General features: G+C 40.3%; 1 protein-coding gene across 4 annotated transcripts; it reads left to right on the top strand.

Moving 5' to 3' along the window:
* The first annotated feature begins 1,207 nt into the window (after positions 1–1,207).
* Positions 1,208–13,240, top strand: slitrk3a (SLIT and NTRK-like family, member 3a). Of its 4 annotated transcripts, none has more exons than XM_008425342.2 (3): positions 1,209–1,899; positions 2,760–2,856; positions 4,562–13,240. In XM_008425342.2, the coding sequence occupies exon 3, from the start codon at positions 4,620–4,622 to the stop codon at positions 7,338–7,340; it is 2,721 nt and encodes a 906-aa protein (XP_008423564.1). In that variant the 5' UTR covers positions 1,209–1,899; positions 2,760–2,856; positions 4,562–4,619; the 3' UTR covers positions 7,341–13,240. The 4 variants fall into 4 exon arrangements, with proteins under 4 accessions (XP_017163776.1, XP_008423564.1, XP_017163775.1 ...); XM_017308286.1 differs by having other exon boundaries at positions 2,718–2,856; XM_008425344.2 differs by lacking the exon at positions 1,209–1,899 and adding an exon at positions 2,414–2,516.
* Positions 13,241–18,006: the final 4,766 nt, after the last annotated feature.

Raw genomic sequence — 18,006 nt, 5'->3', positions numbered from 1 at the left:
TATGGCGTCGTCGTGAAAGCCATAATGCAGGCTTTCACGACGAAAGCCTGCATTACGCTTGGCATGTATTCCAAAATATATATATATATTTTTTTGTTTTGTTTTGTACTATTAACTACAGGACCTTTTATAGACTTGTGTTTGACTTTCCAAGTCCAGTTAAATCAACGGTTCACAATCACTGAAGGTAACAAATTGTGGAAAAGGTGAAGTGCGGGGGATTCTTGATGTGCAACAGTTTGAACTGGGTTAGTAACAGGGTTAATACTAAAGTCAAACAGGGTTAATACTAAAGTCAAACCAGAAAATGTGAGATGTGGTTGTCAGGAAAAAGTTCATGTTCCACCTCGTTAGAATACGTACAAATGAACATTGTGTTTGATATTAACAAGCCAGTTTTCTGTTTGTTTGTTTCCTTTTAACAAAAAGGACAAACTAGATGAGTCACTCTAAATTAAATTTTTGAAGTTAATAACGTTTGATATTCAGTGTAGCTTACAGGCCAAATTACAGCAATCTTAGTTTTAAAGATGCAAATCTAAACTCCGGTTGTGTATGTGGTACAGAGGCCATGCTGAAGGTATCAACCAGAGATCCTGTAAGAAGATTACAATTCTCCGCTGCAATCACCCTCCTCTGTGTTAAGCTGCAAAAAAAAAAAAAAAAAGTAGAAGGACCTTCCTGCTCACAAAGTGGGCTTGTGTTGCCCGCTAGAGGCGAGACTGGGGAAGACACGCAGACAAAATAAAAGACAGAAATGCTCGGTAATTTTGCGGTCCCTGCCCTGCTGGTTGTAGACATTTGCGGCCACCGTCTTTGTCTTCTCAGCAACGGTGACAGGTTGCGACTACCTCTCCCTAAATGTGGCTGCGTCCTGAGGAGAAGAGAGTAAAGAGGGAGAGAGAGAGGGGGGGAATCGGGAGTAAATAATTTTCATCCCAGTGAAACAAGTATTTAAAATGATTACGCAGAGAGACACAAAGACAGAAGCAGGCGTCCTGCGTCCAGTCTGGGATCCACAGGTCTCATTTATTTCTCACTGACTCACGCTCCCGCCGTCGCAGCTAGCTAGCTCTATAGAGCGCTTCTCTCACGCGCTGCTCTCCTCCCTTCACTTCACTTCCTTCCCTCCCCTCGACAGCATCCAGAACTGTAGAGCAGCAGTCCCCCTTCACTCGTGTTGCTCCCTCCCTCCCTCCCTCCCTCCCTCTCTTCCTCCGTCTTTCTCTCACTGCCAGAGATCTCTCTCCTCTCTGCTTCTCCCATCTCTTCGCAGTCCTCTCCCCAGCTCGGTCCGCCACTTTCTCTGACGCACGACGAGGGGTGGGGGGGCAAGGGGGAGAAACCAAGTCGAGGCCGATATGATCCACATGCCCATACGGCTGCCGCTGTGCTGACGGGAGACGCGCTCCTGAAGCCGCTAGGAGAACACTCTCACCCGGTTGTTGAACGCTCGCCCGAGAGGCGGCACAGGAGGAGGAGGTGGAGGAGGAGGAGGAGGAGAAGGTGGTGGTGGTGGAAAGGGTGGAAAAGGAAGAGGATGGGCAGAAGTGGAGGACTTGCATTTTAAACAAACTGCTTAGAAAAAAAAAGAGAGGAGAGGGAGAGAGAGAGAGAGAGAGAGAGAGTCGGTATCACTGGAGAGCAAGAGAGAGATAGGGGGAGAGATCGCATTCTTATCACGTCTTCATTTCTTTTCTCTCCTCTCTTTCGGTTCAGCCACTAAGAGAGGGTGAGGAAAAGGGGGAGAGGAAAAGAGAGAGAGAGAGTGAGAACGAGAGAGAAAAGGAGAGATAGAAGAAGAAGAAGAGGAGGAGAAGGGGAGAACGAGAGATTTACCAGATTCAAACTAGTGATCTTTTTTTTCCCGATGCTTTCCAATTGCTCAACAAAACTAAGGTGAGCAGTTATAGACTATTTCGTATGGATCACGGAAAGTATTTACCCGATATTTGTGAGTGAGAGTATGTGTGTGTGTGTGTGTGTGGGTGTGTGTGTGTGTGTGTGTGTGTGTGTGTGTGTTTCTGTGCTTCTATTGATGTCTGCATAGCCACGGACTTCAAACAGGGCGACAGCGAGCGAGGATAACTGAGAGCAGGAATCCATCCTACCAATCAATACCCGTTTTGTTCTTGCTTTAGTCCCCAATTTTACGGCCAATGTCACGACGAAAGCCTGCATTATGCTTGGCATGTATTCCAACACGCGCTCTGCTGTCTTCCCTTCTTTCTTCTTCTTTTTTTTTTTTTTTTTGAGTGAGGGTGTGGAGGGAGGGGTGTGTGTGTGTGGATGGATGGATGGATGGATGGGTGGATGGATGGATGTGTGTGGATGGGTGTGTGTGTGTGTGTGTGTGTGTGTGTGTGTGTGTGTGTGTGAGTGAGGGTGGGTGTGGGGGTGGGGGGGGGTGCCTTGGGTTGGCACCAAATCAGAGACCGTTCCTTGTAGACCGGAACTTGTTCAGCATCATTTTTTTTTTTCCCACACTAACTCAGCGCGATGATGTCCGTTGAAAGGTTTATATCTTTTAATGGAAGGTGGTTGAAATTTGCCAATTCATGACAAGCAGCACTTCTTCTTCTTCTTTTTTTTTTTTTTTAAATTCATCCGGGCTCATTCTTATGCGCATCTCCTCCTCCTCCTCCTCTCTCCCTCCTCAATGCCCCGCTGTCTCTGTCCATGTCCTCCTTTGTGTTTTCCCCGTTCTCGCGGCTCAGTCACCCCCTTCATTTTCTCGTTCTCTTCCCCCTCCTTGGCAGCCCGGCAACGGACCGTGAGACGCGGGACGCACCGGGCACCGACAGGACCCATCACCGCAGGAGGAGGATATGTGAAGTTGGAATCCCGCTAAACTAAGTACGTATATACCACTAGAACTGATGCACCGCGAGTGGGATTATTATGGTGCCAAATTTGCTCCGTGTCCTGAAATGTTTTGTTACTTTTTTTTTTTTTTTTTTGACATCGCATCTGGCTTTTTGATCTCTATAACACGGAGGCGGAATCAAATCCTGCTGGATTACTCATTACACGGGGAGACGACATGAAATGAACATCGTGTAAAGATCTTTTTTTTTTCTTTTTTATTATTTTTTTTATCTGTCATATTTTTTTTTAGGGATTCCTGCGTTTTTGTTTTTTTTTTATTATTTCAATTGCCGGGATTTTGCATTCAGCACCACGGGCAGCGCTTTTGCCTGGGCCATATGCGCTTCTCTATTTTTGAGCCGAACAGCGCAGTGGATACATGAGTTTGCAATAATGGCATAGATTTTCAGAAGCTTTGCGTGTGTGCAGGAGTGTGTGGGTAGAGAGAAAAATAAAGGCAGATAAAGGGGCAATAACACAAGTGTTTGGCAGACACATCTTTTTTTTTTGTCCCCATCAGAGGAATACAATTTTTTAGATGAAATTGACAACATTTCACTATTCTCGCAACCACAACTGCTATTAGTTTTCTTTTTGCCTCACAGCTGCCCCACAGCTGCGCTTTTCTAAGCGTTAGAATCGCCCACTGCTCTTTTTACGTCTCGAATTGTTCGTATTATCTTAAAAAGAGTTGGTTCTACTAGTAAAACGGAATTTATCTGGTTTTATCAAATTTGGACCACAGACAAAAATAAAAAAAAGTAAAACATTTTGTAGTAAAATGTGTCCTCTTGCATATAACTGGAGGTAAAACACAAGAGGTAAACTACAGGGCCCCCTAATCTTTTGAAAATTACAATACAAAATACAATACTTGCTCATTCAATAGTAATGAATTAAAATTGTTGTTGCATAAACCAGTGACTTTTACATGTAAGGCTAAAACAAGCTCTTTATCACATTTGAATTAGTAATAGAGATATGTTCAGACTGGGCTCTGCACAAAAGACAATTCTGTTGCACTATCTTGTTCCGTGGTTTAAACTTTGATTGCTCATGGATTGGAGATTCTTGTTATGCATTAAATAAAGCAAGGGACAGTCTCTCCTCGACGGTACTCTTCCTTATCCGCCGCTGTTGCCTTCGTTTATTCATAGCGATAAGCATCTCTGCTGTGATTTATTGCGACCTTACCAGCACATCTGCTGTATAATAAATGGCATTTCAGGTTACATAGTGAAGTGTAGTGTCTGGCTGCAGAGAGCCGTTTGTGCTCTCTGGTATCATATTATCTATTTAAGAGTATAGGGCTTTATATTTTGTTTTAAAAAGGCAGCGATATTGCAGGATCTAAAGTGGTGTCCAGTGTCTTTCTATTATTCATAGGTATTCATTTCAAAGCTGCCGTCCATTCTACTGAAACTAATGCACTCTTTCCTGTATCTTCCTTTTCCTTTTCTGTCTCTGTCATCTCAAACTTCTCTTGGTTTCTGTGTGTATATGTACATGTGTGTTTGTATGCATGTAAAGAGTGTGTGTAGGTGTGTGTGTGCGTGCGTGTGTGTGTGTGTGTGTGTGTGCGTGTACGTGTGTGTGTGTGTGTGTGTGTGTGTGTGTGTGTGTGTGAGAGAGCATTAACCATAAGCCTTCCCTTTTCTTGCGATCTCATCTACCCTGGCATTCTCTGTTGCAGTGCTGTGAAGTGGCTCTGTCCCTGGAGCTGAAACTTCATCGCCGTGGTGTCAGCGAGGATGCTGTGGGTTACCTTGCTGAGCACCATAGCCTTAGGATGGACCACACCAATCCCACTGCTGGAGGACTCGGAGGAGATCGACGAGCCCTGCTTTGAACCGTGCGACTGCGAGGTCAAGGAAGGCATCTTCCATGTCCATTGTGACAGTAAAGGATTTACAAATGTCAGTCAGATCTCTCAAATTTGGAGCCGACCCTTCAAGCTCAACCTGCAGAGGAACTTAATGAGGAAGCTCTACTTCAACAGTTTCCTCCATCTTAACAATGCCATATCCATCAATCTGGGTAACAACGCCTTGCAAGATATACATGCTGGGGCATTCAATGGCTTGGGAATACTTAAACGACTGTTTCTCCATGAAAACAAACTAGAAGTTTTCCGAAACGACACATTTCTGGGGCTGGAGAGTCTAGAATATCTCCAAGCAGATTACAATGTCATTAAAAGGATTGAAAGTGGTGCATTCAGGCACCTTCACAAATTAAGAGTACTTATATTAAATGACAATCTCATACCCATGCTGCCGAATTACCTTTTTCGGTCTGTGTCCCTAACACATCTGGACTTGAGAGGTAACAGACTAAAGACATTGCAGTATAAAGGCACACTGGAGTATGTTGGCCGGAGCTTGATGGAAATCCAGCTGGAGGAAAACCCTTGGAACTGTGTGTGTGAGATTGTCCAGTTAAAAACATGGCTAGAGAGAATCCCTTACACAGCTTTGGTGGGAGAGATCACATGTGAGACCCCGTTCCACCTACACGGAAAAGACCTGCGGGAAATTAAACGCAGCGAGCTCTGTCCTCTTCTCACCGATGCAGAGATTGAGGCCAAGCTGGGAATTCCTCGGGTGCCATTCAGCAATGAGAACACTTGGCCTACTAAACCTTCCTCCATGCTCTCCCCTTTTCACAACACAGCCTCTTCTGTGGAGTACAAGGACAGACCTGCGAAGCCTACCAAAAAGCCTACCAGACGGCCCACAAAGAATCCACCAACTCCTCGTAGCATTTACCCAGGCCTCAACCAGCCCCCCATTGCCGGCTACCAAACAAGACCACCCATTCCAATAATCTGTCCAGCTAATTGTATTTGCAACCTTCACATCAATGACCTTGGGTTAACAGTAAACTGTAAAGACAAAGGCTTTCACAACATTTCAGAGCTTCTGCCACGACCCCTTAATGCCAAGAAATTGTATCTCAGTGGGAACCTGATACAGAAGATCTACCGTTCAGATTTCTGGAACTTCTCAAGTTTGGATTTACTACATTTAGGGAACAACCAGATATCCTATGTCCAGGAGGGTGCGTTTATCAACTTGCCAAATTTAAAAAGTTTATATTTGAATGGTAATGACATTGAGCGGCTCTCGCCTGGTATGTTTCGTGGACTTCAGATGTTGAGCTATCTTTACTTTGAATACAATGTCATCCGTGAGATCCAGTCTCATTCTTTCTCCCTAATGCCCAATCTGCAATTGGTTTTCCTCAATAATAACCTGTTGAGGTCATTACCCAATGATGCCTTTGCTGGCACCAACCTTGCACGTCTTAATCTTCGCAGAAATCACTTTGTTTCCCTGCCAGTTCATGGTGTCCTGGAGCATCTGACTTCCATTGTCCAGATCGATCTCCATCAGAACCCCTGGGATTGCTCATGTGATATCATCCCTCTCAAACAATGGCTGGAAAAGCTATCCTCCGTCATTGTGGTGGGGGAAGTCACCTGCAACACACCAGAGTATGCTTTTGGAAAGGACCTGCGTTCGCTTGAGGTTGAGGTCATCTGTCCTGAGCTGAAGTACTCTTCAGGTCCCTCTCCTGTTCTGCCTGGTGGGGATGACCTCACCACAGGGAGCTCTGAAATGGGGGACTCAAGTAGGAGAGGGGCTGTTCCACTGTCGGTTCTCATCCTCAGTCTGCTCATCCTCTTCATTTCAGCTGTGTTTGTTACTGCTGGGCTCTTTGCCTTTGTCCTCCGTCGCAGAAAGAAGCTACCTTTCCGGAAACGTTCTGAGGTGGACCTGACTGGGATCCAGATGCAGTGCAGGATTTTTGAGGATCCACCGAGGCAAAGCTGTGCCGGCAACCCTGGCACGCCGGAGAAACCAACACCCAGTTTACACACACATTCGCACACTACTCACACACATGGTCATGGCCACGTTTATGATTACATCCCGCACCCTGTGACTCAAATGTGTAACAACCCTATCTATAAGCCAAGAGAAGGAGAGATTGCTGAGGAGGAAATGGCACAGTTTGCAGAAAAAAAAGACAATGGCAGCAGTAGCAACAGTAACTATAGAACCTTGTTGGAGAAAGAGAGAGAGTGGACCTTGGCGGTCTCCAACTCTCAGCTCAACACTATTGTTATGGTCAACCACACCACAGCGGACATTTCAGGATTTCATGAGAATGGAGGGCTCTGCCCCACAGTGATTGACAGTCAGAGGCCCACGCCAACAGTGGGCTTTGTAGACTGTCTGTATGGGACAGTGCCCAAATTAAAGGACATGCATGTTGCACATGCGCATCCACCAGGCATGCAGTACCCAGATTTACAGCAGGACGCACGGCTGAAGGAGACGTTGCTTTTCACAGCCGGGAAAGGCTGCTACCCTGATCCCTCCCAAAGTGATTACCTCGAGTTAAGGGCCAAACTTCAAACCAAGCCAGATTACCTCGAAGTCTTGGAAAAATCCTACCGTTTTTAATAACTTTGTAGCCCGGTAGAAAAGAACAACAAAAAAAACCCAACATGATTTTGTCATTTTCACTATGCCACCTTACAGACAAAATTACTTAGACCAATCTTAAAGCAAAATTTGATAAAACAGCATGAATTAAAATGAATATGTATAATTATACAGTCACAAAGCCCCCACTCCCACTTAAAATCACCTTCGAGGAGAGGTCATTCTCAGATGTTTCAATTAAGTGCCTTTTTTTCAGAGTAGCCAGCAACGTCAACCGTTATTTTTATAATATATAAATATCTCTATATGCCCTGAAGAAAGCAAAGGAGAAAAAAATGGGGCTCTGGGAAATAAAACACATGAACCATGTTACATCTGTCACTAAAATCCATTTGTATGGAGCTAACATGATGTGCTACTAGTTACCATGAGGACAAACGGGAGCTGGACGTCTCCCTTACTTTTTTGTTTTTCTTTTTTTTTTCCTCTCTCTTATTACTCAACTAGGATGTACAAACACCTGGAATCTGTGCACATTTTTTTCTTTGTAGGACATTATCAAAAGAGTTAAAAAAAAAAAAAAACTTATATTCAAACTGAACTGCAGTTTGCTGCATGCACTCGCTTCAGTGCAGGAAGTGAGAGGATTTACTCAGAACTATCACGTCACTCTATGAACAGAGATACCGCAACACATTTATGGTTCAGTGTTCTATTTAATTTTTTATATCTTATTAATATGGTTATTACTATAAATGAAGACTTATGTCTATATCAGGGTGCTTCTTGTAAAGAAAAAGGAAGCGCCAATACAGGGATGGTAAAACATTTGTGAATATTATTACGAGACCATACTGAAGGGTTTTCTGAATATTTCCACACTCTTTGTTATGGCCCCACCCCCTCTTCCCTTCTCATTGCTTCTGGATTTCCCATTGCAATCCACTAACAGCTTTGTAGTGAGCACTTTTAATGTTTTCTCTTTCACAAAGATTTGAAGAAAAAATGTGCATATATTTATTCTGTAATTTCAGTGAAGAATTTTATTGTAAAGATAATGTTAAATCAATGTATAGTGATTATGCGTCTGGTATAGCCTTCTTAATAAAAACAAACTCTTTAATCTAATTGATGAAGGTGTCAATACCAATTCCAGTGGAACATGTGTGGAGTGGAATAACAGGGTGTGTATCTGGTATAGGATGTGGTCAGCCATTAGCTGTTACTAGATTCAAAAAGCATGCGAGGCCAAGAAGCAGGGCAAGGTATGACAATACAAACGTGTTAGTATTCACATAATGGGATTTGCATCCAATGTATCTTAACTACATAGAAAGCATAAATGCAGGGTGCTGATTTTTTTTTCTTCTTTTTTAACAGAGGGACTCATTTTCATATTTTAATGCGCAGTTTGACTTTATTTTGTCCAGTACATTGCAGGGTTTAGCCACATTTAATCTAAAACCAAAGTGAAACACAACCCAGAAAAGGTAGAGTAAATCCTGCTGCCTCTTGTAGAAGATATCTCAAAAAGTAAAAGGCAAATCAGTGAGGAATGCCACAGCTGTCGCTATCGCAACATGTATCACTGATGTGTGCAAGTAAAAGGGTGAGCGATATCATGATTGGAAAATACTTTTGTAATTTATACATTTCATTATTTGGCTCTCTCATCAAGTTGGCTATATGCTTTCACTCCACTGGAGGGCGATAAAAGTGTTCTGCCATTGCAGAAATGTTGTCATATATGCTAGATTGGGTTTAGTTGACAGATACACACAATCACACACACACACACGTACCCATGTGACTACATCATGAAGATATTATCTTATTAACTTATTAAATCTACACTATGAATTGAATATGTAATTTACTTTCAGTAATCATAATTTTATGTGCTTTTTAATTGTATACCACAGGCTCCTTTCTTTCCTCATCCATTCTACAAACAATGAAAAGGGAATTTTAAACAAAGGCTGAGGGTTGTGTCAACTATGGCTTGATTTGCTATAGAAGTCAATATTTTCAACCAATAGACTCTTTTTTGTTTCTTATAGTAACATTTTTTGGGGAGAGATGTAAAGTAGTCCTGTCATCCTAAAACTTGTAAGTACAGTGAATCTAAACCGTTTACACATGCATGTTAAAATGCCGGTGTTTGGTGATGAAACCACTGAGACCAATATAAATTCTTTGAGAATTTTTTTCCACCCTTAATGTGACTTTTATTTGGAAATATTTGGTCGCTCATCTTTGCAATACTCTAGACTTGTTCGACTGTGAAGGCATCTCTTCTTTTCAGCCCATTAGCCACCCCACAGGTTTCCAATTAAAATCAGGTCTTAGTTGTTGGTAGACCATTCTAGATAAGTCGTTATTTTGTGGATTTTGTAACGCACCATGAGTTGGTGTGCTAAAAGCTGAATTTAGTTAAATTACAAAAGCAGAAAACTGAATTCAGATGTGAAAACATTGGTAGTTGGGAATCTTCATGGTATCCTCCACATTGATTAAGTCCCCCATATCCGGCTTCAGAACATCAGTCCCACAGTATGATGTTGACACCACTGTGCTTCAGTTTATGTATCAAGTTCTTCTGGTGATGTGTAATGTTGTTTTAGCCCCAAGAAAACATTTTGGGATTATGGTTCTAAAGCTCAACACTGGTTTGATAAGACCATAACACATTTTCTCATGATTAGGCTTGAAGGCTTTTCATACATGAAAATGCTTATGTTTTTTTCTATCTTACCATTGTACCCAGGCCTAGATAGATCGCTATCAGTACTTGTCAGACATCCCTGCACTCCTCTTGACAGCCTCCCTGGCCAGTTTTCATTGTAATATTATCACCTTTGGAGGAAAATCTAGTTCTTGTTAATGACAATGTTTTAGATATTTTCTACACCCGATGTGTAGTCTACATAATGCCTTTTAAGATGAGGTTGTAAGGGGTGGTCAGCCAGATTCGCATATGAGAAGCTGCCCACACTTTCATTTGAGTTGCATGTGAAATAGGTTACAATATGCAAGCTTTAAAATGCTCTCAAATGATTGATCTGGGTCTCAGTTGTTTTGGATGCCAAAAACAAATCATAGGTATTTTACACTAAGGTATACAGACACCTTCACTGTGTGTAAATTGGGAGATGGATTCAGATTTTGTTTAATCCCTTTGCTTTGATTTCAATGAATTAAGTAAGTGATGCTTATTTGGAAATATAGTGTTATATTGCCTAATATATGTCAACATACACAAACTAAAATGTAGCAAACCAAATTTTATTTTCTAAAAACATGTTGAGGTATTGTTGATGAGTCATCTCCGGTATCGGTTATCAGTGATTCAGTCTGCAAGCTTGCATTAAATTGAGCATTTTATCTCACGTCGCCTTCATTGTTCATTTATTTTTGGCAAGTGTTGCTGATCAGACCAGCAAATGACACATTCATATCAATTCTTCAAAAGTGTGGCCGAATAATGTCAAGCCTCTTTTGTTTTTATTGCTTTCAGAGGATGTTACGGTGCTGAAATGCGATAATCTGCTCCACCTAATTTATCTTCTTCTTTTTCTGCTCTTCCACACATTCGCACACAGAAAACACACGAAGCCTTAGTTTCCATGAATACAAGGTCAGATTAGGCCGTAAACAGTTTTAGTGTGCACTCAGTTTGATTAAAAAGCATGATGTATTACTCTGTTAACCAAAACCCTTACCACCTCCAACCCACCCTGAAATTAACAGATAAATAAAACATTGCAATCGTCAATGATTTTATTACCTTTTTACCCTCCCCATTGTTCAATCAATAAATGATTACACAGATGAGCATTGAGCTTTCCTCCAGGACTTTTTCACGTGTTCTTGTTATTCTGCTTGAACATCTGTTGGCCACTTGGCTGTGAAGGTTGCTCATATTTCTTCGAGAATAAGAATATGCTGTGATATAAATCCATGAGTAAAACCACTTCCCGCTGTGTCCTGAAAATAAGCTCATTGTGAAACTGGTAGTTTTCCACTGGACCATGAGTCCAAAGTGTACAGATGTGGTGCAATTCAAGTTATTTTACTTTCACTTAATAAATATGTGGTTTATTTCTTGAGATTCTATTTGACCCCACATTTTTCAATAGCAGTTTCTTAAACAAAAGAATATATGCAATTTCCTATGTGGATGTTGCTCAAGTGAAAGCATTTATGGAATACATATTACATTCTCGATATTATATGAGGATATCTTAGCTTTATAACTACAATGCCTACTCAAGCTGAAATAGCATTCAGTTTTGCCAGTTTTTTTAACCGTGCCTGCTTTCTCTACTTGCCGTCACTTTTTAAAATTTGATTATTTTCCAGTGGATTTTTTTTGTCATCAACGCACGCTTATTACCACAGCTGTCTTGATGTTTATTTCTATATCTGCCGTCTGACATGACATTGCCATGATACTGCTGCTGTTAATTCTTCAGGAGATATGAGATACCATAATCCTATTAGAAGAGCGTCAGCAGGCTCCTGTGGCAACTCTGAATTCAGGACAGCCGTTAATTGTCTGCAACTGCGCTGGGTAACATTTGGAGTAAAATTGATAATGGGGCAATCTAAAATTGGGATCTTTTTTCAAACTTGGTGTGGTGTGATGTTTTCTCCTTCTCTCTACTTACCTTTTTTTTCTTTTTTTACTTACCTTATGTTATGTTTTGGCCTCTGGTTGTTTGGGTGGTATTTGTCTGCACTGCACATTGGAGGAAACGTGCTGTCAGTGTGGATCTGTATGCATTTATGTGCACTTGTGTGTGCGTGTCACTGATTGTGTGACGTTATCATCTGCTGCATGAATTGTTTGCTGATTTGTTTTGTGGTGATTTGAGTGAAAATTGGCTTAGACTTTGATGTGGAATTGCAGCCCATTATAAATGGAGAGGAAAGACAAGAGGAATTCTGTTTTTGAAGAGCAGCATTGATAACTGGGGCAAGCCAAGACCAACAGCTTAGGAAGGTGTGACAGAACATTGAATCAACAGAAGGAGGTTCTGAAAACAGTGCCTTATACAGAAAATTAACATATGTTTAATCATCTAAAACTCCGAGTGCAATGAAAAGACAAAAGAGTAGGAGGAGACAAAGAGCTACTTAGCAGTACTCCATTTTTGTGTGTGGTATACATCTACTTTATTGTAGTAAAATGCAACATTATCTTTAGTATGCTTAAAAAAAAGCCAATCTGCCTCTGACCACTGTGCTGAGTTACAGTGTGATGCAAATGCTACACACAGAAATATAAAGTTGTGTGGCATTTGGGTGATCCAGAGAATCTTTCTTTGCTTATATTTTTATCTAGCAGCTAATATGCTGATGCTGATGGGTTATGTAGTTCTGTTGCTTGTTATGTAGCTCCGTCAGCTCCATCAGCTCTGATCAGTTATCCTATCCCCGGTAGAGAAAACAGTATCATTACTGTACGATGCGGCCACTGCCATCTTTTACAGGACATATTGTTTCCAGAATGATGTGCAATGTTAGTTATCTCTCACATTGTGTGTTACATATGTTTTAAAGTTACATTCTGGTCTAACCTGATGAGCGCATCTGCTTCCACAAATTTACTGTGCCCTCTACAAATGGAGCTTTTTATGGCTTTCATTGAACAATAGTTTTCCTTTTGCATGAAGATCAGATTTTTTTTTTTTTTTTGCATGGTAGTTTTCCAAAGTTATGGGTCTCTGCAACTCCTTCTGAGTTACTTTAGGGCTCTGTGTTGCCTTTGTTCATAATGTTCTTGTTACCAGGACTGTTAGATTGAGTGGATGAGAGCTGTCCTTTACTTCTACTTGATTCATGACTGAACTGTCGAGATGTGCAGCGCATGGGAAAACACAACCTGAAACTCCTATAAACTTCTTACTAGCTTCCTTCTTGACCTGCCTGCTGTCTTCCTTTGTCTTCAAGACGCTGTTTCTTTTACTCTCTAACAAACCTCTGAACCTTCACAGAAAAGCTTTATCTTAAAGCAAATCAAACACAAATTAATTGGATTCACTAATTAGGTGACTTCTAAAGACAAGTGGTTACGATGGAATGTATTTCAGGGCATCGTAGCAAAGAGGCCTGAAGACAACATCCACTAAAACTTTTCAGATTTTTATTTGTAAAAACCATAAATAATAATAAAAAATATGTAACATTTTTCCATTTCACAGTAATGTGCTACTTGTGCTGAATTTTTTACATTTATGATTACATAAATTCCATCGATATACACAGGTGTTTTCTAGAAGTAATGTGACAAAGTGTCAAAAGGTTCAGTTCAAGTTCAAAGTTCAAAAAGGGTTATTTCAGTTTATTTAATGAAGAACAGAGCATGTTAAAACAATGCAACCATTGTTTTGCACAGAGGCTGCGAATATTTTGGCAAGAAAAAATAGAAGATTTTGGCAAAATTATACTTTCTTTTTATTTTATTTTTTTTTACCATGTGAAAGCTTTATTGTGTGTTACACAGAAGGAGAAGTTAAAGGCATGGGACCACCCCTATGCATGCAGTTTCCTATGTCCTGAAATTATGAAAAAAAATCTTTCACACTGCAGTGCGGGAGCTGAACTGACCCAGTATGCTGAAAGAGAGAGAAAGAGAAAAAGAGAGAGAGAGAGAGATGGAGGAGAGAAAAGAAATGGGCGCAGAAAGCAGTAGAGTGAAAAAGAGGGAAACGGGGTGATTCTCACAGCCCCGTGCTACCTCTGCTACCATGTGTGCAATAAAGCTCTGCAGCCGTATTGTTTGCCTTGTGAGTTTTGGCTCCCTTGAGATTCTGGTTCTCTCCCCTGTCTGGAAAAAAAAAATACTGCAAGTTTGGGAAAAGTAGGAGTCGTTTGTGCTGCTCAGCAGTGTACTACAGCCGCAGCTCATGTGCATAAAACAGATTAAGAAATCTATGTCCTTATCACTCTTTCCAGGGAGAGAGGGAGAAGAGAACAGGAAGCATAAATTTATAAAAAAAGAATATGGAGCATGGTGTCCCTAGCTAGTGTTAGGAACAGTCCATTTCTCTCTTTGTTCCGCAGTGTGGGGCCTACTTTGTGCTTTTAAATGGCTTGTAATGAAATTCTATGAACTACTGCAGGAGACCTCTTCTCCTATCCTTCCTCTTTCTAATGAAGTGACATTTGCACACTCACTCATCTTAATGGCCTAAGATGTCATGTGATGCAAAAATTTTCACTTGAGTTAAACCCCATTAAAACATTTTGCGGTTTTCCACACCCATTTACAGTTTTTACACCTTCATCAAATTCCTCTATTTCTGCATTTTGTTACACCTAATTGTTTCAAGTCAACTAACAAACTTTAATGTCGAACATCAAATGACTTGACTAAATACAAAATGCAGGTTTCAAATTACAATTGAGTTTATTAAGCTCTGTAAATTTACCCGAAGCCTTTCTATGTAGAAATGTAATTTTCTCTAAACCTAACGGCTGGTCAAACGTGGCAGCAAAAATATTTTTTGTCATCTGTTTTAATTTAGCCATATTGCATGTTTGTGTGGATGAAGAGCCTGTTTAAGGTCATCTTACTGCATCTCAATCAGAATGGACTTTGGCAAATCTACTAAAAAACCTTTTTTTCTTCATGAATTAATGGTTAGACAGTCTCATATAGTTATGATGAACAGTTTCATCATAACTCCATCAATTACAGCCAGTTGTCCAGATCCTCAAGCAGCAAAGCAGACTGAGATCATCATTTATCACCTCTATGCTTGGCTGTTGGTATGCTATTACTTTTCTGAAATGCTGTCTCATTTCTAATCCAAAAAGTGTTAAATTTTTATCATGCTAGTCTTCCGAATATTTTCACAAACATCTTGTGGATCTTTAAGATTGTTTTCGGGAAATGCAAGAAGGGCCTTTTTTGCTATTTTTGGTCAGCAGTAGAGTCTGGCTTTAGCTTTATCATTTTAACCTGGTCTCTTTCTCAACAAACTGAATCATGAACCCTGACCTTAACTGAGGCACATGAGGTATTGTGTGTCTTCTTGAGCGAGACGGTGCTTTGCTCCTGGATCATGTTTGCGGGCTTGCAAAGTAGAAATGGCTTCATAATCCTTCCAGACTGATAGATGTCTAAATTTGGGCGTGGTCTGTTTCCCTATTTGAGATGCGTTAGCCATTTTCATGTTGTCAGAGAGGCTGTTATTACACGGCAATATTATGTTTTCTAGTATCATCATTCTGGCTGTTATCAGGTGAGGTTATGAAAATGAATTCAGCTTTCCAATCACACTTAATTCATAGTTTAATAAGAAGACACAATTACTTTTTCACACAATGCCTTTTAGATTTACAGAACAATTTTACCTTATTGAATAAAATTGTAATTTTATATGAAACCATGCGTAGCTATCCATTTGTTTCCTGTATATATTGGCAAACAAGATGGTGGTGACCATCAGGCCTCCCTGCGTCTGTGTAGGAACCGCAAAGGTCATTTTTCTGTGGCACCTTTCAGTCTCTGCTCTGCTTTAGCTGACATTATGCTGCTTTACACATATAGAAGGGACTATATGCGTGTTTTTTCCACACACATATCCACTCAGATCCAAGTACATCATTCATACAAGTCAGGGAAATATAATCCATGCGATTTGTGTACAAATTAGGGTTCACTTTCTGCTAATTTTTTTCCTGTCAAGGAACATAGAAAACAGTTTTGCTTCATATATATTCTTTAGCATCATTTTTGTTTCTTTTTGTTATGTTGGATTTCTAATTAAAACAAACTAAAAATGTGTGAATGTGTGGAAATCGATTTTTCAAGCACCGCTTGGACTTGAAATTAAATGACAGACGAGAGAGACTGCTGTCTTTTTTTATTTTTCCTGTTTAAAAATACAGCTGCTCCTCTCAAATACAAATGGCTTAGTTGGCCAAGCCCTCGTGCTGATCGCTTTTGTGACCGATGTGCTTGTTTGTTCAGACACCATAATCTTTCTCGTTTTAAAGTATCAGGGGGTTTCACAGCTGTTACAAATTTTGAAAATGTCAGAGATTTGGTGAAAGCAAAAGTCTTGCTTCCTGTTCAAACACAAAAACAACCAAACATGCGTGAAATTTATTTCGATCAAACAAGACAGGAATAATGTAATGCAGAGGACACTGCCAGCACTCTCTGTTCTTAGTATCACTAGAACTGATGATCAACATGACAAGTAGTAAGAGAGAAGAAGAGATGAAAACTAAAGTCTAGAATTAGGCCTTAAAATTTGTCAAATTGTCTTGTTGTTTGTAGAATTTGATTGTTGAAGTTTCCATGGATGTGGAAGCAACATGCAAGGCTAATGCTCCAAGAATGCACCACTGAGTGAGTTTTAGTGAATTTGCATGAATTATTCATGTTTTCATGTGGGTCACCATTATGCAAAATTGACTGTTTGAGGTCAAGTGAAAGATAATGTCATATTGTGTCACACAGTAGGGTTTTATTAATAGGGATTTGACATTCTGTAAGGCCCGTGACTGAACCATCTGTTTTTTTTACGCGGAAAAACATTTTGTGATGTTTCCACGATATCAAACTAAATCCCATGGACTCACATTAATGTCTCAGAGAGCAAAACAGCAACCATACTTGTTTTATTCATTCTCCTTATTTAATGACAATTTTCTTTAACTTAGGTGCATTTGATTACAGTAGAACATCACTAACATGTTAAAACTTATATGTTGTTTTTTTAACACATTGCCTGGCCAATAAAAAAGACACCACCTGAATTTAATTGAGCAAATAGGTACGTGTCTCCTATTGGATAGTGACTGCATAATATTAGAGTGTGTGGCTTTTTTGTGGTGGTATTATATCCATTTCATTTAATTGTCGTTGGTCGATCAAGGGCTTCTGCTCCTTTGATTTAACATTTTACTTGTTTGTAAAGCAGCATTTCAAAGAGTGTATGCTTTAGAATTTAACAAGGTTATTTTTTTCTTTCTTACGTATTAAGTCTTTTATTAATTACAGAGACACAGAAGTTTTAAATGTGTTAAAAAATGTTAATTTGTGCCCTTGTTTGATTTAAAAATTGGGCTGATAGAAACAAACATTACTAACTATTAGAAACGTATAAGAAACACTGCAAACTATTGTGCACTCACAAGCAATATGCAGCCATTTTTGCTCCATTAAATGTAAAAACAAGAGTTTCTGGTTACAGCTGGTATCAGTTTAGGCTTTAAAGATGCAGGTCTTTGTGTTTGCCGAAGTTTCAGCTTGTGGACAGAGACCAATACCATCTCCACACCAACTCATCCTATGTTAACCAAACATATTTTTCTGGTTAGACAACATAATGACGCTCATATTTTTGCAAGAGTGTGGCCTTGACTGTGATTCTGTGCGCGTGTAATGATGTGCATCGGATGTTGTGCTCTGTGAAAACTACTTCAGTGGAGAAGAAGCGATTTGTGGAGCATTCTGCCTAATTGAGGAAGGATTACTTGCATTGCTCGCATTAGCTCAGCATTACAGGAGTTAGCTTAATTAAGGCAAGTGAGATTTTAGAGGGATCAGCAATTCCCCACACTTCCATGCACCCACACACGCCTGAAGATTTCTGGGGGTCATAAATGTCCCAATACAGAGATTCATTGTTCCTGCAGCAACACAGTTTTTGGGCTTACATGA

The sequence above is a fragment of the Poecilia reticulata genome, linkage group LG13, assembly GCF_000633615.1.
Source record: "Poecilia reticulata strain Guanapo linkage group LG13, Guppy_female_1.0+MT, whole genome shotgun sequence".
NCBI lineage: Eukaryota > Metazoa > Chordata > Actinopteri > Cyprinodontiformes > Poeciliidae > Poecilia > Poecilia reticulata.
The sequence above is the reverse complement of the archived record's forward strand: the minus strand, read 5'-3'. Positions and strand labels throughout refer to the sequence as shown.

Excerpts from the sequence above, each read along its gene's own strand:
- slitrk3a (XM_017308287.1), top strand. The coding sequence starts at position 4,620 with ATGCTGTGGGTTACCTTGCTGAGCACCATAGCCTTAGGATGGACCACA.